The sequence below is a fragment of the Choloepus didactylus genome, chromosome 6 (assembly GCF_015220235.1).
Source record: "Choloepus didactylus isolate mChoDid1 chromosome 6, mChoDid1.pri, whole genome shotgun sequence".
NCBI classification, from domain to species: domain Eukaryota; kingdom Metazoa; phylum Chordata; class Mammalia; order Pilosa; family Megalonychidae; genus Choloepus; species Choloepus didactylus.
Window position 1 is genome coordinate 174,129 of NC_051312.1, and position 25,941 is coordinate 200,069.

General features: G+C 57.7%; 3 protein-coding genes across 24 annotated transcripts; 2 read left to right on the forward strand and 1 right to left on the reverse strand.

Annotated features, from left to right (window-relative positions):
• Window positions 1–1,106: 1,106 nt before the first annotated feature.
• NLRP6 (NLR family pyrin domain containing 6) lies at window positions 1,107–8,420 on the forward strand. The gene is made up of 9 exons (XM_037838280.1): window positions 1,107–1,116; window positions 1,725–1,776; window positions 2,450–2,727; window positions 2,922–2,960; window positions 3,191–4,954; window positions 5,754–5,835; window positions 6,954–7,124; window positions 7,205–7,372; window positions 7,745–8,420. The coding sequence occupies exons 1-9, from the start codon at window positions 1,107–1,109 to the stop codon at window positions 7,881–7,883; spliced, it is 2,703 nt and encodes a 900-aa protein (XP_037694208.1). The 3' UTR covers window positions 7,884–8,420.
• Window positions 8,421–8,882: 462 nt separating this feature from the next.
• On the forward strand, window positions 8,883–20,639 carry PGGHG (protein-glucosylgalactosylhydroxylysine glucosidase). Of its 22 annotated transcripts, XM_037838789.1 has the most exons (16): window positions 9,011–9,678; window positions 9,815–9,968; window positions 10,107–10,317; window positions 10,406–10,841; window positions 11,541–11,660; window positions 11,869–12,000; window positions 12,283–12,394; window positions 12,576–12,648; window positions 12,733–12,869; window positions 13,083–13,411; window positions 13,498–13,595; window positions 13,669–13,880; window positions 13,969–14,659; window positions 14,861–14,891; window positions 14,997–15,035; window positions 17,739–20,639. In XM_037838789.1, the coding sequence occupies exons 1-13, from the start codon at window positions 9,556–9,558 to the stop codon at window positions 14,022–14,024; spliced, it is 2,193 nt and encodes a 730-aa protein (XP_037694717.1). In that variant the 5' UTR covers window positions 9,011–9,555; the 3' UTR covers window positions 14,025–14,659; window positions 14,861–14,891; window positions 14,997–15,035; window positions 17,739–20,639. The 22 variants fall into 22 exon arrangements, with proteins under 22 accessions (XP_037694706.1, XP_037694725.1, XP_037694707.1 ...); XM_037838778.1 differs by adding an exon at window positions 8,883–9,001 and having other exon boundaries at window positions 9,535–9,678; window positions 13,969–15,035; XM_037838779.1 differs by adding an exon at window positions 8,911–9,001 and having other exon boundaries at window positions 9,515–9,678; window positions 13,969–15,035.
• IFITM5 (interferon induced transmembrane protein 5) lies at window positions 16,872–18,050 on the reverse strand. Its single transcript, XM_037838801.1, has 2 exons — window positions 17,859–18,050; window positions 16,872–17,366 (listed from the first exon to the last, which is right to left on the reverse strand). The coding sequence occupies exons 1-2, from the start codon at window positions 18,048–18,050 to the stop codon at window positions 17,154–17,156; spliced, it is 405 nt and encodes a 134-aa protein (XP_037694729.1). The 3' UTR covers window positions 16,872–17,153.
• Window positions 20,640–25,941: the final 5,302 nt, after the last annotated feature.

Sequence of the window (25,941 nt, forward strand, 5' to 3'; positions counted from 1 at the left end):
GGAGCTCTTGGAGCAGGGAAAGAAGGGTACCTGAAGTGGTCAAGAGCCAGGCTTTTCAAAAGAAGAAGGATGAAGGCAAGGGGTCCCCCAAAGAAGAGTGGGTGGTGGTGAGGGCACAGATGGTCAGAGGAGCCCAGTGAGGACAGGTTATCAGTGCCATGAGGGCAAATGAGGTTTTGCTGTGTAGTCAAAGCCCTGTGTGTGTGTGTGGGGGGGGGGGGACTTTGAAGAAATTCACCACAAAGTCTGAATTATTTTTTAATGGTGTCAGAGCATCAGAGTTGACCTTTGGAAGTAGCTCTGCTCAGAAGCTCACACTTGTTGGTGCTACAAATCTAGACTGGACTGACACTGCACCCAGCTGACTCCACAGACCTTTTCTTCTGCTCACTCTCTTCTCTCCCCTCCCCACTCTCCTTGCCCTTCTCCCCCCACCAGTCTTTCCCTCTCTCTGCTCACAGCCTCCTTCCCCATCTTCACGCCTCCCACTGTCCCGTCTCACCTTATGGCCAACAATTCCTGGATATGTGGGCTCCTTTTATCAAATCCCTTTCAGGGGTGTTACCAGCAGATGCTAAGAGTCTATGGAGCAGAGTCCACTCAGGGTGGGGTCCATCTAATGGAGATGGGGAGGCTGCCATGGTCAGGAGCAGGTCCAACACCTGGGCCACCTCTGCCTGCAGCCCACAAGGTCCTTCGATTACAGGAAAGAGCATCGAGGAAAAGTCAACAGGTTAAGTGCTGGTGAGAGGCGATACAAGATCAGAATTGAGTGGATTAAATTTAGAAATCAGGAAGTTGCTGACGACCCTGGAAAACATTGTTTCAGAGTCCTCAGAGGACTTCCGCGCACACGAACCACCTTCACTGTTCTCACGAGAGCCCCGAGAGGGGGCGGCTCAGGCAGCAGCAGCACACACCTGCCCTGCACTGAAGGGGCTTCACCCGGAGCTTGTCAGTGGGCAGGACCCCTTGGGGTCTGGATCCTGGGGCAAGCCCTGAGCAGGCTGTGGCCTGAGATGAGGGGATGGCCTCAGTGCAAGTATGGCCCTCCTGGTCCCTGATGCCCCAAGAGCAGGGACAGCTGTGATCGGGACACAGCGGGCATGGGCCCAGGTGAGCAGACACTGGGCAGGCTGCTGTCGCGAGTCCCATCTCCCTCGACTGCCTGGCCCCAAAGACCTCCAGGGTATAGCACACATCCCGGCCCCTGACTTTCTGAGAAGCCTGGAGCCCATCCCTGTGTCAGTGCTCACTGCTCCTTCTGCTGACAGCCCCACGCTGTCCCTCCTGAGCTCTTGGTGTCCCTTTACATAGGAAGCCTTCCTCACCCTGCCTTCAGAATTTATTTTTCTTGACGCCTGAAGATTTCAGTCTGGTTCTAGGTCAGCCCCTCCTCCACACACCTTTCCTGCCCTGCACATACACCACCTGCCCACAGCTGGGCCTCCAGCCACACCCTTGTGTTCTCCGGGAATAATCATGGAATGAAGGAGTCAGTAGAAAGCCAAAGGTCACCAACTCCAGCTCTTAAAGGCTGAGTGTGCATGTGTTCGTGCCTGAATCTGGGAGTGTAGCGGCTTTGTCGGACCAGCATCCTGGAGTGGGCTGAGCTGGACGGCCCCAGCCTGGGGCATGGCTGGGGCTGGACCCCCTCCCTCAGACTTGGCTCCAGGCAGGCCTGGGAAGGGGTCGGCTCTCTGATTCCTGCCTCTGCCCCCAAGTGCTAGACCAGGGACAGGACTCCATGGATGAGCCAGAGGCCCCTGGCTCCAGGTGAGTCCCGGGTCCCAGAGGCTCACCTGGGCACTGAAAAGTTTCAGTCCTGCGGGGTGTGGGTCCCTCCTCACCCTGGGGCTTTACGCCCCACCCCCCATCCTTCCCCTACTGTCTCCCAGGCTCCAGATTCTAGGGACTCCTACCCAGAGAGGGAATCGGGGGGATCCATTCTTCACCATGGAAACCCTTGTTCTGACTTCAGACCTGTGCCCAGGCTGGGGCCTCCCCAGGGGAGCAGTGAACCAAGGCTGCATTGGGGCGGGGTGGGGGTCAGCAGACAGCCTGGCGGGCAGGGCAGCCCCTCGGAGGGTTCCCTTCTGGGGCCTCCCTGTGCTCCAGGATCCATGGAGACTAGGGGGGAAGAGGCCCAGCCCTTGGAGAGGCTGGGGCTCCAGATTCTGCCAGGGCTTTGCCTGGGAGTGGAAGGAGTGGGGCAGGAGGGGGCCCCTGGCCTGGGAACTGGATCCCCTAACGCCAGTGCCCTTCAGGGAGCCCCACTTCACCACCAGGGGCAACCAGATCTGGCGCCAAGAGGCTGACACCCCGGCCTGCAGGGGTGGGGGTGGGGATGGAGTCTGAGGCACCCCCTCCCCAAAGAGCAAAATGAACTCTCTGGCCTGGGGCCATCTGGGGGGACGGACTGCACCTGAACCCCGCCCACCCCCAGCAGGGGGCATCGCGACGCCACCGCCCGGGAGCTGCTCCTGTCGGCTCTGGAGGACCTGAGCCAGGAGCAGCTGAAGCGCTTCCGCCACAAGCTGCGAGACGCGCCGGCGGGCGGCCGCGGCATCCCGTGGGGGAGGCTGGAGCACGCGGACGCCGTGGACCTCGTCGAGCGGCTGGCGGAGTTCTATGGGCCGCAGCCTGCGCTGGACGTGGCCCGGAAGGCCCTGAAGAGGTCGGACGTGCGCGACGTGGCGGCGCGCCTCAAGGAGCAGCAGCTGCAGCGTGAGCGGGGCGGAAGGGGAGAGAAGGGGGGCACCAGGGTCCCCCAACCCCTTCTCTTCCTGCCTGGGCAGAGTCCGGGGCCATCCTCCTCTCCTGGAGACTCGCAGGGCCTTGGGGCTCGGATCCTGGGTGCCCCTGTGGGTGACCTTGACCCCCGCGCACAAGGGGGGCTTCAATGCTTGTCTCCCTTGCAGGACTTCGCCCCAGCCCCTCTCCGCAGCTCTCCGTGTCAGGTAGGTCCTTCCCCCCAGGCTTGGAGCACCAGCGTCCTCAGGCCACTTGGGGAGTCTAGGCCGTTGGTTCTAGGAGGAGCGGGTGCTGGGAAGGCTGGCGGGGCAGGGGCCGGGCCCAGCTGGGGACACTGAGGCCTGAGTGGGGGAGAGGGGGAGCCGGGGGGCACATCAGGCCAAAGCTGGGCTGACACAGTCCTCTTGTCCCGTCCTGCCATCCGTATCCTCCCTAGAATACAAGAAGAAGTACCGCGAGCACGTGCTGCAGCAGCATGCCAAGGTGAAAGAGAGGAATGCCCGCTCGGTGAAGATCAACAAGCGCTTCACCAAGCTGCTCATCGCGCCCGAGAGCGCCGCCCTGGAGGACGAGGCGCTGGGGCCGGAGGAGGGGCTGGGCGTGCGGGACTGGAGCCCGGAGCCGCAGCGCGCCTGGCGCTCCAACACCGACACCTTCAACCGGCTGTTTGGCCGCGACGAGGAGGGCGGCCGGCAGCTGACCGTGGTGCTGAGGGGCCCGGCGGGCATCGGTAAGACCATGGCAGCCAAGAAGATCCTGTACGACTGGGCGGCAGGCAAGCTATATCACGGCAAGGTGGACTTCGCCTTCTTCATGCTGTGCCACGAGGTGCTGGAGCGGCCGGGCGCGTGTAGCCTGGCCGACCTGATCCTGGAGCAGTGCCCCGACCGCAGCGCGCCTGTGCGCCAGATGCTAGCCCGGCCGGAGCGGCTGCTCTTCATCCTGGACGGGGCCGACGAGCTGCAGGCGCCGGGGCCCGCCGAGGCCGCGCCCTGCACCGACCCCTTTGAGACCGCAGGCGGCGCCCGGGTGCTGGATGGGCTGCTGAGCAAGGCGCTGCTGCCCTCCTCCCGCCTGCTGGTGACCGCGCGCGCTGCCGCTGCCGGGAGGCTGCAGAGCCACCTGCGCTCACCTCAGTGCGCGGAGGTGTGCGGCTTCTCAGACAAGGACAAGAAGAAGTACTTCTACAAGTTCTTCTCGGAGGAGTGGAGGGCGGAGCGCGCCTACCGCTTCGTGAAGGAGAACGAGACGCTCTACGCGCTGTGCTTCGTGCCCTTTGTGTGCTGGATCGTGTGCTCCGTGCTGCGCCAGCAGCTCGACCGCCGCCAGGACCTGTCTCGCACCTCCAGGACCACCACGTCCGTGTACCTGCTTTTCATCACCAGCGTGCTAGGCTCAGCGCCTGCAGCAGACGGGCCCCAGGTGCAGGGCGAGCTGCGCAAGCTGTGCCGCCTGGCCCGCGAGGGCGTCCTCGGGCGCAGGGCACAGTTCGCGGAAAAGGACCTGGAGCGGCTGGAGCTGCGCGGCTCCAGCGTGCAGACGTTGTTTCTCAGCAAGAAGGAACTGCCCGGCGTGCTGGAGAACGAGGTCGCCTATCAGTTCATGGACCAGAGCTTCCAGGAGTTCTTCGCCGCGCTGTCCTACCTGCTGGAGGAGGAGGGGGCCTCCGGGGCGCCGGCTGGCAGCATCAGGGCGCTCCTGAGCGGGGAGGTGGAGACGCGCGGCCACCTCGCCCTCACCACGCGCTTCCTCTTCGGGTTACTGAACACGGAGCGGATGCGCGACATTGAGCGCCACTTCGGCTGCATCGTCTCGGAGCACGTGAAGCAAGAAGCCCTGCTGTGGGTGCAGGGCCAGGGCCGCCCCACGGGGGTGTCAGAAGAGCCTGAGGGGCCTGAGGGTTCCCAGGCGCCAGAGGAGGAAGAGGAGGAGAATGAGGAGCTGAACCAGCCTCTGGAGCTGCTGTACTGCCTGTACGAATCGCAGGAGGACGCTTTCGTGAGCCAGGCCCTGTGCAAACTCCCGGAGCTGGTGCTGGAGCGAGTGCGCTTCAGCCGCATGGACCTGGTGGTCCTGAGCTACTGTGTGCGGTGCTGTTCGGCGGGACAGGGGCTGCGCCTGCTCAGCTGTGGGCTGGGCACTGCCCAGGAGAAGAAGAAGAAGAAGAGCCTGGCGAAGCGGCTCCAGGGCACCCTGGGTGGTAGCAGGTGCGTCTACGAGTCTTGCCCATGGGCCTGTGTGCTGGTGCATGCCTGTGCACCTGAGTGTCCCCCTGGACCCTGGAGAGGAGAGAGGGATTTTAGCTCTCAGGGCTGCGGTCACCAAGCCCCTTGCTAGGTTGCTACCCATCCCCTTTCCAAAAGGTTCTCCCCATGCCCAGTCTCAGCCACACACATCTAAGGCAACCCCCCTAGCTGGCTGCCCGGCTCTGAAGCCATCCCCGCTGTGCCCCCAAATCAGGCTTTCTCTCAGTCAGCCCTAGAATGCATCTCACTGGGCCTGAGCCTTTGCACCTTTTTTCCCTCCACCCTGCCCTGGCTCCCCAATGTGGCCTGCTGACCCCCTAGGCCATGCCTGTCTGCCCCACTAGCTCCAGGACAAAGCCTGGGGACTGGGTGGTGGTGGTGGTGGTTGTTATATTTAGCTCCAACCCAGCCCTGACACAGGGGTTCAGCATCTGTGAAGTGAATGGATATCGGGAACTCGGCAGGGGCTGGAGCTGGGCCTGGGGACACCCATTGCAAGTGCAAAGACGGACCCACATGCAACGGGTGTGGGCAGCCTGCCCCACTGCTCTCACCCAGGAAGGAGCTCTCTGTGTGCCGAGTCACAGGGAAATAGCTTTGTTCTGAGCTGCTGAGGGGGAAGGGGCAGCCTAGGTGTGAGGGGCAGAGTGTGCTCTGAGCCCCCAGGACCAAAGGAAGGAATTCCTGATGGGAGGGAGGGGTTGGATGGGGGCCAGGTGGTCTTTACCTTTCTCTCTCCCAGGGGTTCTCGAGCCACAGGACAGCATCCAGTCTCCCCGCTGCGCCCACTCTGCGAGGCCTTGACCCACCCGCAGTGTGGTCTGAGCAGCCTGACGTAAGTGGCCATGATTGCACCCCAAGGAGGGACTCAGAGCTGTCACCTTGCGCTGAAGGGGGGAGGCCTGGCCCAGCCTGGGGGAGCTGTGGGGACAGGCTGAGAGCCTGTGTCTGATGCTGGGGGTGCCAGAGGTGGGAAGACGGGATGGGGGCCCCAACACCAGGTCAGGCGCTAAGATGAAGGAGGGTTAGTGGAAAGCAAAGTGCAGGTAAACGTCCTGGGGAAGGGATAAAGAAGGCAACGGGGTATTTTCCTTCCCAAAGGAAGGCTGCTAAGTGTACTTGGAAACTGCCAGACTCTCAGAAGAACAGAGCAGGGGCTCGGGAGGCAGGCTCTGAGGTTAGGCTGCCTGAGAATCCTGGCCCGAGTCTGTGTGTCCTTGCCACATCAGTCTGTCTGAGCTCAGGTCCCTCTACTGTTAAATGGAGCCGATAGGTTCTAAGTCACGGCTGATGTGAGGACTGAGTCAAACAACACACACTAGCACTTTGTGTGTAATGACTTCCCAGGAGGGGTTAGCTGTCACCAAATAAGCAGAAAGTAAGAAAAACATTAAGAGCTGGTACTGAAGGGGCAGGGTGACATGCAGCGTGTATCAGCGTTGACAGGGCAAAGTAGTTTGGTATTTGGCAGGAAGGGGTCTGGATATAAACTTAAGGAGCCACAAAGGTTCCCGTTTGGCCCAGGGGTTCTACCACTAAACCAAATGCAAGAAGATGTTCATGGCAGCGTTATTTATAAAGGCAAAGAGAACAGTACCTGATCGTCAGGAATCATCTAAGTAAACTCGGGCACCCCTAGATATGACGGACGATTGTATGGCACTTTAAGATGCTAACCGTAAAGTCTGGGTAAGCTCATCAGAAAGCCCATACAGAATGGTGATGTGTGGAAAAGTGGAGCACAGGCCAGCACACATGCAAAGTGGTCAGCACCTCCCAGGGCCGCATCTGGGGACAAAGCATAGGCAGGTCTGTGGAGCCCTGGGAGGCAGGTGTGGCACCCACATGCCTCCCAACAGAACCTCAGGCCTCAAAGGACTGGGCAGTTTGTGCAGTTGGGGTGTCGGGAGGCAGCCAGGGTCAGTGGCGGGACTCTGTGATTCTTGACCACAGGCTGTCCAGTTGCAAACTGCCCGACACAGTCTGCCATGACCTCTCCGAGGCCCTGAAGGTGGCCCCTGCCCTGACCGAACTGGGTCTCCTGCATAATGCACTCAGCGAGGCAGGGTTGCGGATGCTGTGCGAGGGCCTGGCTTGGCCCCGCTGCCGGGTACAGACGCTCAGGTGAGGCCCAGCCTGGGACGGATGGAACAGGCAGGGATGGGGCACCCTCAGCACTTCCCAAAGGTCCCTCTCTTCGGCAGGGTGCAGCAGGCTGGCCGCCAGGAAGTGCTGCAGTACCTGGTCGGTTTGCTCTGCCAGAGCCAGGCACTGGCCACGCTGGACCTCAGCGGCTGTCAGCTGCCAGGCCCCACGGTGACCTCCCTGTGTGCTGCCCTGCAGCACCCAGCGTGCAGCCTGCAGACTCTCAGGTGGAGATGGGCGGAGGGTGCTGGGGGGCTTCCACCCCACTCCTGAGGGACTGCACTCAAACTCAGTCCTGCTCCCAGCCCCTGGCCTTGACCAGCCTCTGCCTGAACAAATGCCCATCTATTGTCCACAGTCTGGCTATTTTACTCCCGAAAAGCACTTTTCCTCAGCCCCTGCCCCCTTTCCCCACCCTCTGACCACCCCCCTGCCTGTCTGTCACTGTGTGCCTTCAGCCACAGCCTGGATGAGCAGCCCCATCACCCCCCTGCCCAGGCCCTGGTGCTGGCCACCCCCCACTATCTCCGGGCCCTGGCCTGGGCCTCCTGCCCTCCCCACCTGACATACGACCTTCTGACCTGTGCATGTGGCTGCAGCCTGGCCTCCGTGGAGCTGAGTGAGCACTCACTGCAGGAGCTGCAGGCGGTGAAGACAGCAAAGCCGGGTCTGGTCATCAGGCACTCTGCGCTGGACAGACCCCTGGAGCCCCCCAAGGAGGACAGCAGTGCCCTCTGAAGACCCTTGAGGCCAGACCATGGGGTGGCAGCTCTGCAATCTGAGCCCCTTCAGAGACCCACTTTGCAACGACAGGAGGTCATTGCTCTCAGCCTCAGGACAACTGTGGGACAAAGAGACATTTGGGCAGGTGGGGACCCAGACAGGCACAGGCCCCGTCTTGGTTCTGGACAGGCCCCAGGACATGCCCCTCACCCCAGACAGGCATGGGACTCCGCCTGACATAGGAACTCCATGCTCCTGGGACCCCGATCCCCCAACTCTCCTCACCTTGCAAAACACTCCCCTTGCAAAATGCCTCCCAGCACGACTTTGTCTGCTTTCACCTGGTGGGCTCGCACTGCCCCTACCCCACTTCTGTGTGGATTTGTTTCCGTTTGGTTTCTGTTATACAGGCGGTGCATCATCCCCCCATTTCACCAGCCGGCAGTGGGGGCTTGGGTGGGTGGCCTGGTCACAGGACGCTGCCTGCACCGCGGGGACTGGGCCTCCAGGGCCACCCCAGGGTCCTTGCATCTGCGGCGGGGTGCAGCCAGCTCCTGAGACCTGAGATCCTGGGGTCCCTCTCCCTTCCCAGGGGCAAATTTCCTTCCAGATCCCACCTTTAAAGCCATTCATCCCTTCACAGCAGAAAACAGGCCCGAATTCCTGCCCTTCTACTGCTGGCATCGTGGCAATAAATGCATGTCTGATACATGGATATATAAGACAATAAACACGTAATAGGACACAAGTACCTGTGTGCGGGCCGATAACCGCCGTGGGGGAAAGCGAAGCCGAGGAGGTGGGACGGACGGAGCGAGCCGAGGGGTTTCCCGTTTCAGGGACGGGGTCTCACGGAGGACAGGAATCTGACATCGGAAGTGAGGGAGCCTGCCCGCAGCCGGGTGCCCGGCGGCCAGGTGGCGGGTTGTGCGGGTGCCAGGGCGGGGCTGCAGCCCTTCCGACGCCCCTCCCCGGGGCCTGCGCCGCCTCGCCCCGCCCCGCTGGGGCCGCCCTCCGGGGGCGGGGACCGCGGAGCCCTTCCTGGTGGCGCCGAAGACGACTTCCCCCTCCCGGCGCTGGAGGGGCTGCACCGACCCCGGGCGGAGCCAAGGACGGACGCGGCGCCCTCCCAGGTGGGGTCCGCTGGCCGAGCGCGCGGGGGGCCGGGAGGGGCTGAGGGTGAGTCCGGGGGCTCCCGGGCCGGCCTCGCGCAGGGGCTCCTACCGCGGCCTGCCCAGGGCCTCTCCCTTCCGCAGCCCCCCACCCCCACCCCCACAGGCCAGGCTCCCACTTCCCACCCAGAAGCCACCGTCCCGGCCGAGGGTGGGGGGCGGGGGGGCCTCCTGGGGGTGCTCCAGGGCAGACCAGGAAGCCCCAGAAGGGTCTGGATTGGGGTTCTGAGGTGAAAGTCTGCAGGGACAAGTCTGGGGACCCTGTTGATCCTGGAGACCAATACTGAGGTGGGAGCAGCTCTGAGGGGTGCCTGGGGCTGGGCAGGGAGTGGTGATCCTGGGGTAGCCTGGGGATGCAGGCTCTGGAAAAGTAGGGCTGCCTAGCTCCGCACCCCTCCATCTGTCAGGATCTCAGTCAAGTTCTGCGGTGGATTTTGGGGGTGCACAGACAGTCTGAGGAGTGAGGCCCCCCAGTCTCCCCACCCCTTCTCCAGGCCCCTGAAGCCAAGCCCTCCATGGAGGATGCCGGCGAGGACCCCACCATATTCACGGCCCCCTCTCTGCCCAGTGACCCTCGCCTCCTGGCCACAGTGACCAGCACGTATCTGGGCACACGTGTGTACCATGACGCCATGCACGTGAGCGGAGTGTACAATGGGGCTGGGGGGGGCACGCACCGGGCAGTCCTGCCTAGCCCCCTCAACGTCCGGCTGGGAGCCCCTGCAGGGACAGGGCAGCCGCTGACCGAGACCTTTGCTCTGGACACCAACACAGGTAGTGCAGTCCGAACCCCCAGTCGTGGCTTCAGGTGGGGGAGTCACCACCCCAGCAACCCACCCCGACACCTCCCAACCTCACAGAAAAAGTAGCACAGAGAGGCCCAGCACTTCCCCACAGCCACACAGCTGTCCTCAGCCTGGAGTTCACTGTGAGCAGAGACGGCCCGAGGTCAGGGGCTCTGCTCCTGGCGTGGGGGTGCCGGCAGCTTGGTCACCTTCCATGTGAGTGGGGTGTGGGTGCCACTCCCTCCACTGCTCCCCAGATGACCACAGCTCCGGCCCCCCAGGCTCCTTCCTGCACACCCTGGAGGCGCCCGTCTTCCGGGCCTCCCAGCGCATCTACGCCCACCGCACTCTGCCCCACGTCCTGGTCTGCAGCGTGACCGTCACCCGCCTGGCTGCAGGGTGCCAGCCTATCATGGTGCAGCTGCAGGTGGCATTCTCCCCAGCAAGCCCAGACCTGGACCTGCAGCTCGGCCCTGACCTCCAGGGTGCCCGGTAAGCAGGCTGCAGAGCAGGCAGTCGGCAGTGGGGGAGCCTCCGGGCAGTGCTGGGGGGGGCCCTGACAGCGTGCCCACCCTTGCAGGCACTTGTTCGGCCGCACGCTCACTCCTGAACAGCCCGGGGGGCTGCAGCAGGAGGTGCACGTGCTGTGGACGCCGGTGCCCCCAGCCCTGACCCTTCCAGAGGACGAGGAGGACCAGACCTGGGAGTTCCTGACCGCTGTGGGCAGCAGCCAGGCAGAGGCCCAGGCCCGCCTTGCAGAGGCCCTGCAGCTGCAGGCCCGAGGAGCACTGTACACAGTCCACGCCCAAGCCTGGGCCCAGCTCTGGGCCAGCTGCGGTCTGGAGGTGGCAGGGCCTCTGCCCCTGCGCCAGGCCCTGCGCAGTGCCCTCTACTACCTGCTCAGTGCCCTGCCCCAGCCAGGTGCCCAGGGACATGTATCCCACGGCCTCAGCCCTGGCGGCCTATCCAATGGGAGTCGGGATGAGTGCTACTGGGGCCACATCTTCTGGGATCAGGTGCAGCTCCCCACCCCCATGATGGGCAGCACATGGGGCATGGGGGTGTGTGGTCAAGGTGTGGGTGCAGTGGTGGGGGTACCACAGGCGCTGTGGCAGGCAAAGAAGACTTCCTGGAGGAGGTGGTGTCTCTGCAGAAGGCTGTGTAGAATTTTAGTGGAGAAGAGTGACCCAGGTTGGGAAACAGAAGGGCAGAGGCCCAGAGGGAGCACGACCTGCACTGGCGCACGGAGAAGGGCTCACAGAGGTGGGGCAAACAAACCCAGATTCCAGGGCCTCACAGAGAGCACCTTGTGGAGCTTGGTGTTTATCCTGAGGGCATGGGAGCTGCAAAGGCTCCAATCAGGGAGTGATGTGACGGAGGTGTGTTCTAGGAGGATCTGAGAGGCTGCTGAGTGGGGCATGGGTGAAAGAAGTTGGGGGGTAGGCTCCGCCTGGAGACTGCTGGGTGTGGCAGGTGGCGAGTTTCTGGCTCTCGGGCCCTGACTGCGGCCCGCTCTGAAGATGAGGCTGAGAGAGGCTGCGTCTGCCCAGGGACTGCAGCCAGCAAGCTGTTCCCCACGCCTAGGTCCACATGCTGCTTTGGGGCCGAGGAGGCCTGAGCTCAAGGGATGCCTGCTGGAGATGGGGACGTGGTGTGGGCAGTGGGAGGCACAGAAACATCTCCCGGAATGAGGGGTGCTTGGGTTGTTCTCCCAGGATCTCTGGATTTTCCCGAACATCCTGATGTTCCACCCAGAGGCCGCCAGAGCCATCCTGGAGTACCGCATCCGCACACTGGGCGGGGCCCTGGAGAATGCCCGGAACCTGGGCTACCAGGTGAGGGCCTGGCCCTCCACCCCCAGGCTCCCCAGAGGGGCCTGACACCCCCACACCCCTCCCAGGCCCTGCACCCCCTCCTGGGTTCCCCTCCCTGTGTGGGTCCAGGAGTCCCTGAATTCAACACCCCAAGGCTGGCACAGACCCAGCCTTTGAAAGGGACCCCAGACCCCCCAGATCAGGTTCAAGTCTGTTCCATCCTCCCCAGGGCGCCAAGTTCGCCTGGGAGAGCGCAGGCTCTGGTTTGGAAGTCTGTCCTGAGGACATTTACGGGGTCCAGGAGATCCACGTCACTGGGGCTGTGGTTCTGGCATTTGAGCTGTACTACCACACCACGCAGGTGAGGCGCCACCCTGCCCAGCAGGTGTGACTACACCACCCAGGTGCCACCCTCCCAGTGCAGCCCCCTCCCTGCCCAGTGCCTGCCTACCTGGGGCCAGTCCCGCCCACCTTCCTGGCTGGGGTGGGCATCCAGGAGGCAGGCCCTCGCTGCAGGGGTTCTGAGCGCAGCTGGTTGGTCATTAGAGCAAGAAACAGAGAAGGGGAAAGAAATGCAGTGAGCTCACGGTGGCCAGAATCATGGGGTGCTGTGGCCTCAACTCGCCCTCACCTGCTTCTCCAGGACCTGCAGCTCTTCCAGGAGGCTGGCGGCTGGGATCTGGTCAGTGCTGTGGCCGAGTTCTGGTGCAGCCGTGTGGAGTGGAGTCCCGAGGAGCAGAACTATCACCTGAGAGGTGAGGACGGAGCGGGGTGCCCATGGGGAGTTGCTTGTGGGAGAGGGAGTAATGCTTTGCAGGCAAGGTGGGGCTGGACCTTTCTCAATTTGGCACATGCTCTTGTGGCCCCAGATGTGTGGACACACACTGGCTCCTGGCCCCCGCCTGCACTGAGCTTCATCTTGAGTTTTGTCCGCAGGAGTCATGCCCCCTGACGAGTACCACTCCGGGGTCAACAACTCTGTGTACACCAACGTCCTGGTCCGGAACAGGTGAGACCAGGCGGGGCCTGCCCACCCCCACCCCACAGCGCAGGGGCCCAGCCTGGCCTCAGCGCCCCCCGCCTCCACCCCCAGCCTGCGCTTTGCCGCGGCCCTGGCCCAGGACCTGGGTCTGCCCATCCCCAGCCAGTGGCTGGCGGTGGCTGAGAAGATCAAGGTGCCCTTCGATGCGAAGCAGAACTTCCACCCTGAGTTTGACGGGTATGAGCTCGGTGAGTGCACTCAGCTTCTTCGAGGCTCACCCCCCCCCCCAAGGCCTGTCGGAGGGGAGACGGTGCACCTCACCTTGGTCCCTCTCGCTGCCTTGGTGTTCCCTCCGGAACACCCCCCTTTCCCCTCAGAGCAGAAAGCAGCCCTGGCCTCCCCTCCACACCGCGCCCCTGCCACCCCCTGCCCCATCAGCAGCACCTGCCCCCCACCCCCAGGAGAGGCGGTGAAGCAGGCGGACGTCATCCTCCTGGGCTACCCGGTGCGCTTCCCGCTCAGCCCCGACGTCCGGAGGAAGAACCTGGAGGTTTACGAGGCGGTGACGTCCCCCCAGGGCCCCGCCATGACCTGGGTGAGGAGGCTGGAGGGGCCGTGGGTTCCGCCAGGCCTGGCTCTGCCCTTCCCCGTCCCCCCGGCCTCAGCCAGTGTGCTCTTTGATCTCGGACCTCAGAGCATGTTCGCTGTGGGCTGGATGGAGCTGAAGGACCCGCAGCGGGCCTGGGGCCTCCTGCAGAGGAGCTTCGCCAACGTCTCGGAGCCCTTCAAGGTCAGCACGGCCACCTGCCTCCCCTGGCCTCCCGCGGTGGGCGACGAGCTGCCCAGGGGTGCTGGCACTGACCCCCTGCCCCGCAGGTGTGGACGGAGAACGCCGACGGGTCGGGCGCGGTGAACTTCCTGACGGGCATGGGGGGCTTCCTGCAGGCAGCCCTCTTCGGGCTCACGGGGTTCAGGTGAGAGTGGCGGGCAGGCGGAGGGGGTCGCCTGCCCCAGCCGGCCCCGCCCCACACGTCCCCTCGCCCGCAGGATCACCAGGAGGGGTATGACCTTTGACCCCATGTGCCCGGCGGGCGTCTCCGCGGTGCGCGCCTGGGGCGTCTCCTACCTGGGGAACACGCTCAACTTCTGCTTCTCGGAGGACTCCGTGACGGTCGAGGTCACGGCCCGGGCAGGGCCCCGGGTGCCCCCGCTGGAGGCCACGCTGCAGCCGTCACAGGCTCGGCTCCCCCTGCCCCTGGGTAGGTGTCCCCCAGGCTCCGGGTGTGGCCCCGGAGTGTGGCCCCTGGGGTGCGGCCCCAGCCTCTCACCTCTCCTCTCTCCCTCCAGGACACAAGGTCTCCTTTCCCCTCTCCACCGGCCGGATACAGAGGGCGCCCCTGTAGCGCCTCGCGGAGGGGACTGGGAGTTCGGGGTCCGAGGACATTAGACATCTGCCCCAGAACTCGGGACCCGTCCTCCAGGCACCCTGGGGCCCAGGCAGCACCCCAAGTCCCTCATGGTGCTGCCCCTCTGCAGCGTCCTGTCTGACTGGCCCCCCGCGGTGCCTCCTGGCCTGCCGCTTGCCTGAGCCCCCCGTGCTCCCGCTGTGGGGAAGTCCACTGTTCAAGGGGGTCTGCCTCTGGCCCAAGCCCGCTGCTGCCCGGAGCCCCCCACCTCGTCATCTGGCCTCCCCACTCTGGCCCCCACCCTCGGCTGAGTCTTCCTCTCCAGCTGGCCCTCGGCCTGCTGCTCGCCACCTCCTGCAGGACCCTCCCGGAGACCCTGCAGCCCCTTCCGCAAGGGGATGCCTTCGCTCCACCCTCATTTGCCTGCAGCTCTTGTGCCAACTTGTCTGGGCCCCCGGGGCTCAGGCCAGACGGAGAGCGGAGAAGAGCTGCCAGCCCCACGCGACATGGGGGCAGGAGGGGAGCCCTCGGGGGCTGCTGGGATAACTCAGGACTCTCAGGGGCAAAAGGCTTCACTGTAAAGGAGCGTCTGCGTCCTGGACTGGGACCCGGCCACCTCACACACGTGCCAGGTGGGGCAGGGCAGCCTTCGCATTGCCAGAAGACGGGGTACAGACCCGCACCTCGCTGCGACCAGCCGGGAGGGCTGCAGCCAAATGTGCTGCCGTGCGAGGCCACAGCGACCTCCAACCCAGGCCCTGCGGGTCACCCGTCGGCCCTGGGGCCCTGGACCTGCCTCCTCTCAGGGCCCTGCACCTCCTATTTCACATCAGATTTGGTCCTTGGCTGTTACTCGGGAATGAGGTGAGGGGGCATCTCTGCCAAAAGCCTGGGGAAGACGTGGTACCTGGACCAGCTCTGCCTGAGAAAGTCCAAGTTCCGCAGCAGGAAAAGCATCTTTCCCTTCAGGAGCTGGTTGCCTCCCTGCTGTTGGATCAGGCTGGTGAGGTGAGTCCTGCTTCCCTTTTCACTTAGGGACAGGAAGCGCAGTGACTTTCGAGCTCGCGTGTGGGTCTTGGGTTGGGTGCGCATTCTTTTTGCTTGGGAAATACCATTATTTTATTTCTCATCTTTGGTGGGGGTGTTAAGAAGCAGATGCCAAGGCAGACAAACCACGCAGGGGCAGGGAGGGCTGGGGTCCGGCGGGGTCAGCCTCGGCCACCCCTCCTGACGCTGAGAGGCTGGGGCAGCAACCCGGGCCTCACGGGTGCGAGCTGCTCCTGGGGGACATGGCCCCCGGCTAGGAGAAAAGAAGCCAACCTGTGCAGGGGCGGGTGGGGGCAGGGGACTCTCGATGCACAGGACTGATAGAGCCTGCACGCGTGGGGCTGTGTGTACCTGCTGGTACGGTAGTCAGGGGCCTCGGGGGCCAAAACTTGGCCTCTGCAGAAGAGAAAGCCCCGGGACAGGCCAGCTGCTGGAACCTCCACACTCTGTCCTCAGCACTGGGGCAAGGGCTCCAGTCTCTTCCCTCCACCAAGTGTGAGGCCCTCCTTGGGACAGCCTGCAGCAGGGCTCTGCCCCCAGCCTCGCGGCCAGCAGGGACCAGCCAGGGTCCACTCCTCACCCAACCCTGGCTGACCCCGTCACTATGCTGGGGCCACATGCAGAGTAGACATGCAGCCTCCAACCCAGGTCCCAGCTCAGGCCGGCTCGTCATCCTCATCCTTGTGGCCCTGTCTCCAGCATCCAGCACGGGCCAGCACGGGCTCTGCCCCCAGTTGCTTGCGCCTGGCACCGTCAACATGTGGTCACCATGCTGCAGGGATGGGAGGGCCAGACAGAGACCCCCCAGTGCCAGCCCAGGCAGGCGGGCGGGCGGGGGGCTCTCTGGGGAGGAAGGGGGCCCTGGGTGGGGAGCTGCCCTGTAGTTAAGTTCCCTGCATCCAGCCCCGCCCTGTCATTGGCCAGACCACTGGGAGGCCCCAGGGGCCTCACCCCAGCCACACAGGGCGTGGTTGTGTTCTGCAGCCTCCTTCCCGGCCCTGCTGGCCTGAGCGGGCCTGGGGGTGGGGAGCAGGGCTGCAGGGGGTGGGCTGCAGTGCGAGGACTTGCCCAGCACTGTGGATGCGCAGGAAATGTCACCCCTGCACCCTCTCCACCTCTCCACCCACAATTGTGTGTGTGTGTGTGTGAGAGAGGGAGGGAGATGTGACCCGTGCACACATGTGGAATGGGCTGTGTGATGCTACATGTGTGTGTTGGCTCGATGGTGTGACCACATGTGTGTGTGCATCTGAGTGTGCCCAGCCTCACCTGCAGGAAGGTCCTGCCCTCCCAGCCGCCCTCGCTGACCCAAGAGATAGAGCACCCACCATGGGGACTGAGATTTCTCAGAATTAAAGGAACCTATGGGTCACAGGGACGGACGGGGAGATCTCTGCACACCTGAGCTCCAGACAGGAGGGAGACAAGAGCTCTCACCCCAGACCCCTCCTGAACTGCGTGCGCGCACACACACACACACACACGCACACACATGCACACACATGCAGGGCACACCCACAATATACTGGAACAGAAGCCAGTAAACCGCAGCACGGCAGAGCAGCAGAGATCAAAAGCCTGAGTTCCCAAATTCCGTTCTAAAATAATCAGGGGCCTCCACCCCAGAGGCCACAGGAGCCGTCAAAAAGGGAAGGGCAAGGGCATCCATGATCAACCGAGCAGAGGAGGCTTGGCTGAAGTGGTCTTGGGTAGCGCCCTGTTAGAGGAGGATGTGGGGCACCACCACCACCTCCAGGCAGGAACAAGCCCCAAGAGGCATTTCTGGAACCAGGTGCTTTTAATTGTGACACTCAGGCTGAGCTGGTGAGCTGGTGAGCTGGAGGGAGCTCCAAGCCTGGGGGCAGAGCTCAGACACCCAGGACAGGACAGGGCACCCCTGGGCCAGGGACCCTCGCGGTTGGGGTGAGGTCCCTGGGGTTGGAACAGGGAGTCTTCAGGTCAGAGTTTGGTGCCCAGGTTGGGCTGGGGGCCCCAAGCTGCACCCAGGACCCCAGGTCTGGATGGGCCTGCAACCAAGAACCCAGCAGTGAGGCCAGGTTCTGGGTCTGTGTCCAGGGCTCAGTCATAGTCCGAGTCATCGAACCTGGTGGTGAAGAAGGCGGCAGAGCCCTTGGCCAGCCGCGACAGGTGCAGGGCGCCTGTCACCACCAGGGCCAGCAGCAGCAGCGGCGGCACGAGCGTCCACATGGCTGCCAGGATGTTGTAGCACTTGGCCTTGGTGCCAAAGCGCCGGGCTGCTTCCAGGTCCCCAGCCACCTTCTGGTCTCGGGCCTGTGGACAGGCAGCAGGGCCAGGGCCCTGGTTTCTAAGTGTCCTCAGGGGGTCTGTCCCCCCTACCCCACCCCAGGTAGTCTTTTAGTGCTTATCCCACCATCTGGACAAAGGGGTTGTGGCCTGGACCCCAACTCGACACATGGGCCCTTGCCCTCCGTGGGGCCCCAGGCCACAAGGGACCCAGGCCAGCTGGTGGCTGGACAGAGCCCCAGCCTCCGCCCACCCAGGACCGGACACTGGGCATAGGGGGCAGCTTCCAGCCTGTGAAAAGGTCCTGCTTGAGGAAAAAGACCCCTGCAGCTGGCCCCTCATGGACTCCACTCTTTTCTTACACACCTCCTTAAGGGCAGCCCCTGCCTTTTTGTTAAGACACCCCCAGTTTAACGGAGAACCCCACATGGGCCCAGGGCGATGAGTGGCTACCAGGGAGCGCCCCTTCACCAGCAGCCCCTCCCAGAGCCGACCGCGGAGCGGCCTCGCCCGGCCCACCTTGATGGAGTGGACCAGCGCCAGGAAGCCGAGGCAGCAGAGGTTGAGGTAAAGAGTGCTGAAGACAGACCAGATCAAGTGGTCGCGGGGTGGGGGGCGCGGGGCTCCCGGCGTGAGGACCGTGTGGGCGGCGCCGTCGGCTTTACGGGGCGTCGGGGTCCCGGGGTCCTCGCGGGGGTACGACGTGTCCATGGGTTCCAGCGCCGCGTCCTTCAGGCTGCCCCGCTTGGAGGGCGGGCGCCCGGGGCCCCTCTTATAGCCCCCGCCGCCTACCCGCAGGACCCGGCCCAGCGCCGCCCGCTAAATATAACGGCAAATTACAGCCTGGAGCCCGCGGTGGTGCAGCCCCGCCCCAGGGAGCTCCCCAAAGACTGCTGGGGGGAGGGGGGGCATGCAGTGGCAGCAGACCTCCCACCAGAGCCCCTCCCGCTGCGTGCTCCAGTGCCCTCTCCCACCCGGGGAGCGCCCCCCAACAAGGCTCCTGAGGGGGAGAGGGGAGGGGGCGAGGGAGCCCTCCGCCCGCGGCTGCCGCAGCGGTGCCCTTCCAGCTTCTGGAGGGACCCTCCCGGGCCCTGGGGTCCAGGCGCAGGGCTCGGTCACCGCGCCCTTGCCCAGGGACTCCAGCTCCGACCCATCGCCTGCTGGTCACCAGTGCTGGCCTGGAGTGTTCCCGCTGACACCTAAAGCCACTCAGCGTCTCTGAGGGTCGAGTTTCCTCTTCTGTGCAATGGGCATAACACCCCCCCTTGCAGTCCACTCATCCATTCCCTGCACCCGACTCAGCGCCCACTCCCACTCGCGCCCCTGCCTGCCCGGAAAAGGGGGCGTGGAGTGCGCGGATGGTGACGCCCCAGGGAGAGGCCGGAGCGCAGGGGAAGGCAGCGCGTGCGGCATTCTGGGTGGGTCAGCGAGGGGCCCGAGGAGGCGTCATCTGGGCCCGGACCTGAAGACCTAGAGGCTGAGGTTTCAAGTGCGGCCCGTTGCTTGCTGTTCACGTTGTGTCGGGCCCTGCATGGCCTTTGTCTCCTGGCCGTCCTGGAGACACTTCCCCGGCCTCCCAGGACCGTCTCCTGGTCCACCCTGCCCAGGCTCCTCGGCTCCTGCTCCCCCTGATGTGTGGGTGCTTCTTCTGCAAAGGCCAGCCACACATTAATGGCTCAACTCGGACTTCTCTCCCAAAGGCCAGACTCACAGGTCTGACGGCCGTACTGGATCTCACACAGGCATCTCAAACCCAACTCCTCAAAAAGAAGACTCCCCAGTCTCCCCCAGACCTCCTCTGCCAGGGCACAGCCTTGGCTGGCACCCTCCTGCCTGGGTGGGCAGGCCGTCTGTCCTCACTCTTGGAAGGGGCTCAAGAAGAGTCTAGGGCCTATGGCCTGGGGTTGGGGAGCAGATGGATGAGGTCTGCACCCCAGTTTTCAGGCAGTGTAGCCAGCACCCTGTGCTCGGGGAGGGTGAGGCCTAGGCCCTGGTTTGGCAGAAAGCATGGTTGCTCCCAGGACTTTGAAGAGGGGGTGCTGCTGCTCCGTCAGGCCCAGAAGACAAACTGTCAACCCTCAGATGAGTCTCAGACCTGGAGTCTGATGGCGTTTGCCGGGCCAGGGGCTCACGCCCCCAGATTTCAGTTTCTTCCTTCTGTAGGAATGTCTATCCTATGCCCGCCCCACCAGTGCCTCTTGGAAGCAGGTAACTTGCTTTTTAGGTTTCTCAGGTCCACAGACAGAGGAGAACTGTGCCCCAGGACAGACCACACCCATGGCTGATTTTGATGAGACTTGGTACTTAGAGTTGCTGCTGAAATGGCTGAATGCTTTTGGGATGTTGGGACGGGGTGAACGTATTGCATGTGGGAAGAACCTGTCTTTTTGAGGTCCAGAGGGCAGACCGTGGTAGATTGAGTTGTGCACCCCTCAGAAGGCATGTTCTTAAACTTAATCCACATTCCTGTGGATGGGGACCCTTCGGTAAATACGCCCCTTTGAAGATGTCATTGTTGGTCAAGATGTGGTCCCAACCTGTGGTGGCCTTACAAAGAGGAGCTGGAAGCTGCAAGTTGGGGAAAGTGGAAGAGAAGACACAAGGAGAAACACAGCCGTGTGGCAGAGGCAGGGACACAAGCCAAGGAGCCGCAAGGAGGGTGGCAAGCCAGCCCTAGAAGGCTGCAGCTCCGGGGAGGAAACACTGCCTTGCCAGGGCCTTGACTTGGGACTTCAGCCCCTAAAACTGTGTCCTGTGGCCTCTGTCACAGCAGCCTGGCAGTCAAAGACATAGTTGCCATATATTCTTGTTGGAATGAATGTTTTGTCGATATTAAATGCCCTTCTTTGTCTCTTGTAACCTTTTCTGATTTAAAGTCGATTTTGTCTTGAGTATTAGAGCAGCCTCCATTCTATTTTGGTTATTGTTTGAATGGAATATCTTTTTTGGTCTTCTTACTTTCAACTTCTTTGTGTCTTTAAATCTAAATGGAATCTCTTGTAGATAACATGTATTTGGATTCTATTTTTTAATCCAAGCTGCCAATCTCTGGCTTTTAATAAAATTAACTCATGTATTTAGTGTGATCACTGAAGCAGAATGATTTACTTCTGCCATTTAGCTATTTGTTTTCTGTATGTCATATATTTTCTTGTGCTCAATTCATCCATTACTGCCTGTATTAGTTAGGGTTCTCTATGGAAACAGAATCAATGAGAGGTGTCTCTGACTATCAAATTGTAAAACTGATTCACGGAACTGTGGGTATGCACGAGTCCAAATTCTGTAGAGCAGTCAGCAAACTGGCAACTCCAAGGAAGATGTCCGTTGAACTCCTCAGGAAACGAACTGGCAACTTTGACCAACTCCTCAGGAAATGCTTCACTGGGCAGCTGAAGAAGAAGTGAAGGTCCTCTATCTGTCTTGCTTATAAGTCTTCAACTGATTAATTGGATTAAATCCAGCCAATTGCATTCTCTCATTGTGGAAGACATGCCCTTTGGTGAGTCATCAGTCACATCTGCAGTCAATTGACTGATGGTTTAATAAACCAGCCTGTTGGTTTATTAACCAGCCTCAAACATCCTCACAGCAATTGTTAGGCCAGTGTTTGCTTGACCAGACAGCTGGGTACTATCACCTGGCCAAGTTGACACATGAACCTAACCATCGCACTGCTCTTTTAAAAAAGTTAGTTGATGTTTTCGGTAGTGTACTATTTTTGATTGCCTTCCTCTTTCCTTTTCCATACATGTTTTAGTTATTTTCTTGGTGGTTATCTTGGGGATAACAAATAAAATATTAAACTTATAGCAATATAATTTGAATAACACTAACTTGTTTCCCATCGTATATAAATCCTGTGCTCCTATATATCGCCAACCTTCCCCCTTTGTATCATTATATCACTAATTACATCTTGATACATTCTATGCCCTTTAACATAGATTTAGAAATTTTTATGCATTTGACTTTTAAATCCTATTGGGAAAAGGGAGATAATTACAAAGCAAACCAAAAGGAAAATACTACTGGCTTTGTATTTATCTAAGAAGCTACCTTTTCTTGTGCTCTTTATTTTTTCTTATGACTTCAAGTTACTGTCTAGTGTCCTTTCATTTCAGCCAGAAACACTCCCTTTAGCATTTCTTGTAAATCAGTTCTACTAGTAGTGAACTCTTTCTGGAAATGTCTTTATTTCTCCTTCATTTGTAAAGTGTAGTTTTGCTAGATGTAGAATTCTTGGTTGAAGGTTTTTCCTTTTAGGACTATACATATCCCACTGCCTTCTGGTCTCCATGATTTTGAGGATGATCAGCTATTGATATTATTGAGAACACCTTTGTGCGGGTTTGAATGTATTGTGTCCCCCAAATGCCATTATCTGTGATGTAATCTTGTGTGGGCAGACGTTATCAATGTTGATTAGATTTCTTTGAGTGTTTCTTTGGAGATGCACCCCACCCAACTGTAGGTGATAACTCTGATGAGATAATTTCCATGGAGTCATGGCCCCACCCATTTAGGGTGGGCCTTGATCAGTGGAACCATATAAATGAGCTGATGGGCAGAGGGAACTCAGTGCAGCTGTGAGTAATGTTTTGAAGAGGAGGTGCAACCAAGAGGGACACTTTGAAGAAAGCACGGGAGCTGTAGATGAGAGACAGTTTGAAGACGGCTGTTGAAAGCAGACTCTTGCTCCGGAAAAGCTAAGAGAGGACAAATATCCCAAGTGCAACTAAGAGTGACATTTTTGAGGAACTGCAGCCTAGAGAGGAACGTCCTGGGAGAAAGCCATTTTGAAACCAGAACTTTGGAGCAGACGCCAGCCACGTGCCTTCCCAGCTAGCAGAGGTTTTCCAGACACCATTGGGCATCCTCCAGTGAAGGTACCTGATTGCTGATGTGTTACCTTGGACTTATGGCCTTAAGACTGTAACTGTGTAGCCAGATAAACCCCCTTTTATAGAAGCCAATCCATTTCTGGTATTTTGCATTCTGGCAGCATTAGCAAACTAGAACAACCTCGTATGTGACAAGTTGCTTCTCCTTTGCTGTTTTCAAAATTCTTTGTCTTTAGGTTTCGACAATTTGACTATAATGTGTGTTGATACCAGTCTCTTTGACAGTGCCTATTTGGAGTTTTTTTAGATTCTTGGATGTATATATATATTCTTGTCTTTCATCTGAGTTTGGGAATTTTTTGGACATTATTTCTTCAAAAACTTTTCCTAGCCTTTTTCTCTTTCTTGTACTCCTGGGACTCCTAAAATATATATGTTGGTGTGCTCAGTAGTGTCCAACAGGCCCCTCAGGCTCTGTTCACTTTTCTTCATTCTCTCTTTTTTTTAAGATTGTACAGCTTTAATATGCAAAACAATAACACGCACACACACACACAAACCCACCCTAATATTTTGCCAACCATAAATTAAAATGCAGGTAAACAGGAAGAGAAACATTTTTTCTATTCCTGTCTTGCTCAAAAAGGTGATAATTTCAATTTTAACTTTCCAAAACTGCTTTTCACTCATCTGACAATAAAGGTAGGAAGCTCTTGAGTTTTCTTTTTAATTTTTAATACACATCATAGACACATGAACTAATCAGAGCTTAGGATGATTCTCTGTACTCAAAAAACACAGGAGATATATTTCCACTTTCTCCTTTTTTTTTTTTTATATTGGAGTGGTATTTCAGATATTACATTGGAATTAGGTTAGGGCAAAGTAAAAGAAACCATGGAAGGCAGGGTATGAATGGCATAATTATGAAGTTATTTTTGGAAGCTAACAGTGATTTACTGCTTGATAATAAGACTGCAGTGTTCACAGTGCTGGTATTCTCAGCTATTTCTATTTTGAGCATCTGCTGCTACTGGATACCAAAGAAAGGAACAGTAGTCTGCACATATTGTCCATTCTTATTTTAGCTTCCTGTGATCCTGAAACTTCTCAAGGGCTTCGAAATAGCCTAAGTTCTTGCTTATTGGAAATATTTTCTATGCACTGGAAATGGAGACAATGCGGGGACTCCCTCTGCCTCATGTGCAGATGCATACATGAATAATCATGGCTGCTTTTGGCATCCATGCAGTATGAGCTATTAAAAGTGTTCCTAAATACTGACTAGTTGGTTGAATCTGCCTATATACTAAGCAGTTAAGTTTTGGAGAGTAAAATTCTGTATTCCTGGTCCAAAGTAAGGTGGATATGGGTATATTCAACCTTGTTTACACATGCACGAAGGGAAGATTTAATTTTGTTTTCTGAAGGAGTTTTGTGTCAGGCAGGGGGGAACACATGTTCAATTTCAATTCTGAGGCAGGTAATAATTAAGAATGAGGCTACTACAAGACCTTCTAGGATCCAACCTCTATCCACTTTCTAGGCTTGTCTCAACAAACACAAGTCAGTTGTTATTCTATACTGTGTCTTTGACACACCACTGTGCTTTTGGGTATTACTCCCTATCTTTGAGCTACTCCCCCTTCCCTGGCTACTGCTCTTTCTTCAGAGTTCAGCTTTAGCATTTCTCCTTTGGAAGGAAGTCCACACTCCTAACTGAATTATCACCCTTTATTTTCTTCTAAAATTCTGGGCTTATCTCAATGAAATGCTATCCCATTGTACTTTGCATTAATAATGTCATCTCACTCACCCACTAAATTGTGAACTATTAGAGGAAAGAAACTGTGTACTCTTTTCTCTTCAAAGATAATATACTATATGTACTCTATAAATGCTTTTTGAGGGAATAGTCAAGGTAATATAAATACTACTATTTATGTAAATGCTAGATATTTTTCACAAAATTTGGCAGAAATCTGTTCATTTTTTACATTGTAAACTTGGAGAAGTTACTTCATTCACACTTCTATTTTGTCTTAAGATAAAACTAAACTGATCCTCATATTACTGAATGAAGGAGTCTATTACAAATTATATATTATTTTCCCAGCATGAGAGGGTTATTATGAATTTGAACAGGTAATAGCAATCAGGAGAGCACCTGGCATAGCAGCACAAGGCATTAACAAGACATTGGTTATGAAAGTCAACTTTTTTTAAGCCAAAGATTATGTGGCTAGACTAGAATGTAGATACTCTCCTGCTCATGGAACAACTGTGGCCACACAGGAACTAAATATCAGCACAAAAATTCTAGGAGAGATGGAATCAAAATATTATGAGCCAGAAAGGAGCTAAAGAAAAGCATTTAAACATGGCAAGCTGTGAACTAAGGGGCCATGGATCCCATCCAGCACTTATCCAGTCCTTCGGCAGGTCTATGTGATGGAGGCAGTCTCTCTAATGCTTCCAGTGACCTTTAATCCTCTTCTACATCCCACCTCCCCAAAGAGACCACAGGAGGGACATCTACATATTCTGTGAGTTTAAGACCACCGACAATGCCCTTTGCATTGGGAAATGTTGGGAAAACTTCAAAAAAGAAAAAAAAATTCTTTAAAAAAATTAAAGAAAATGAGAATTGCTTTCCCTCATAGGAACCTGTGTCTTCTCCACTGGCTCAAAAAGCTCATACTTCAAAAGGGCTGGGTGGTTGGAGAATAGAAATAAGCTGTTTCATGCTCTGTTCAGCATCTACATACAGCAAAAAAATTTTATTCTACCACAGATTTTCCAAAGGCATTATCTCTTCTTCCACTTTCTACCCACCTTCTTAAAAATGCCAAATTAAAGACATGCTTCAGAATTATCTAGAATATTCTTCCCTTTTTCATGGTAGATTTTCATTAGCATACAAATAAACTAGTTGACATGGTTTTGGAAAGCCTAGTTGGCAGCGGAGGTTGGACACAGATGTCCAGACAAGACCCAGAAAGGTGACATCCTCTGCATGTACACGCCAAGTAAAAGTCCTATTTTGGGGGCACCTTGAAAATCCTTGACCTAATGCTAAGCCCAAGAGGCAATGCAGACTAGGAACCATCAACATAAACTGATTCCTTGTCTAAAGCAAAACATACCACTTTTAAATCAGTACATTGACAGACTACAACAACAGCTCTTATCTTTTGGGGACAAAAATCAGGCAACATACTATAAGCTTTTCTTGGATGTTTTCTAGAATTCATTCTTTAGTTTAAGGTGATCTTTAAAAATAGGTGGTTTTCAGTTCCATACTTTGTTTCTATATAAAAAGGTCCTAGCAGACTCATTTAAAAGTAATTCTAAATAATTTTCTTTTCTTTCTTTCTTTTTTCAAGAGGGTTTCTTCTTTTGAACTTTTTGGGGGAATTAATAGCTGAGAACAATATCTAATTAGTCTTATCTAAAATGGGCAAATTTTAGCTTAGATGTAAGCATTTCTTATAAAATAAAACCTAAATTTAAAAAAGTCTTGGATAATCTAACTTCTCTTGAGCTCTTAAAATTCTATTCAAAAGCTTCTGTTCCTCAGGGGTATATAGTATACATCTAAGCCAAATTGTATATGGAGCTGAATTGCAAATAGTCAATGCCAACTGGAGCCCAAAAAAAAACAAAGATTTACACTTTTACCACCATTTGAACATGAACAGTGAACACTTTAACCTACAACATACTGTCAACCTATGCATGAGACCACCACCATGTTC

What these genes read in the sequence shown, in the direction of transcription:
- NLRP6 (XM_037838280.1), top strand. An exon ending in GCTCCAGGGCACCCTGGGTG is followed by an intron (nt 4,955 to 5,753) that starts GTAGCAGGTGCG and finishes GGGGTTCTCGAG; the next exon opens with CCACAGGACAGCATCCAGTC. An exon ending in TGCCGGGTACAGACGCTCAG is followed by an intron (nt 7,125 to 7,204) that starts GTGAGGCCCAGC and finishes TCTCTTCGGCAG; the next exon opens with GGTGCAGCAGGCTGGCCGCC.
- PGGHG (XM_037838778.1), top strand. Translation starts at nt 9,556, where the DNA reads ATGGAGGATGCCGGCGAGGACCCCACCATATTCACGGCCCCCTCTCTG. An exon ending in CCTGACCTCCAGGGTGCCCG is followed by an intron (nt 10,318 to 10,405) that starts GTAAGCAGGCTG and finishes CCACCCTTGCAG; the next exon opens with GCACTTGTTCGGCCGCACGC. An exon ending in TTCGGGCTCACGGGGTTCAG is followed by an intron (nt 13,596 to 13,668) that starts GTGAGAGTGGCG and finishes CCTCGCCCGCAG; the next exon opens with GATCACCAGGAGGGGTATGA.
- IFITM5 (XM_037838801.1), bottom strand. Translation starts at nt 18,050, where the DNA reads ATGGACACGTCGTACCCCCGCGAGGACCCCGGGACCCCGACGCCCCGT. An exon ending in CGCTGGTCCACTCCATCAAG is followed by an intron (nt 17,367 to 17,858) that starts GTGGGCCGGGCG and finishes GCCTGTCCACAG; the next exon opens with GCCCGAGACCAGAAGGTGGC.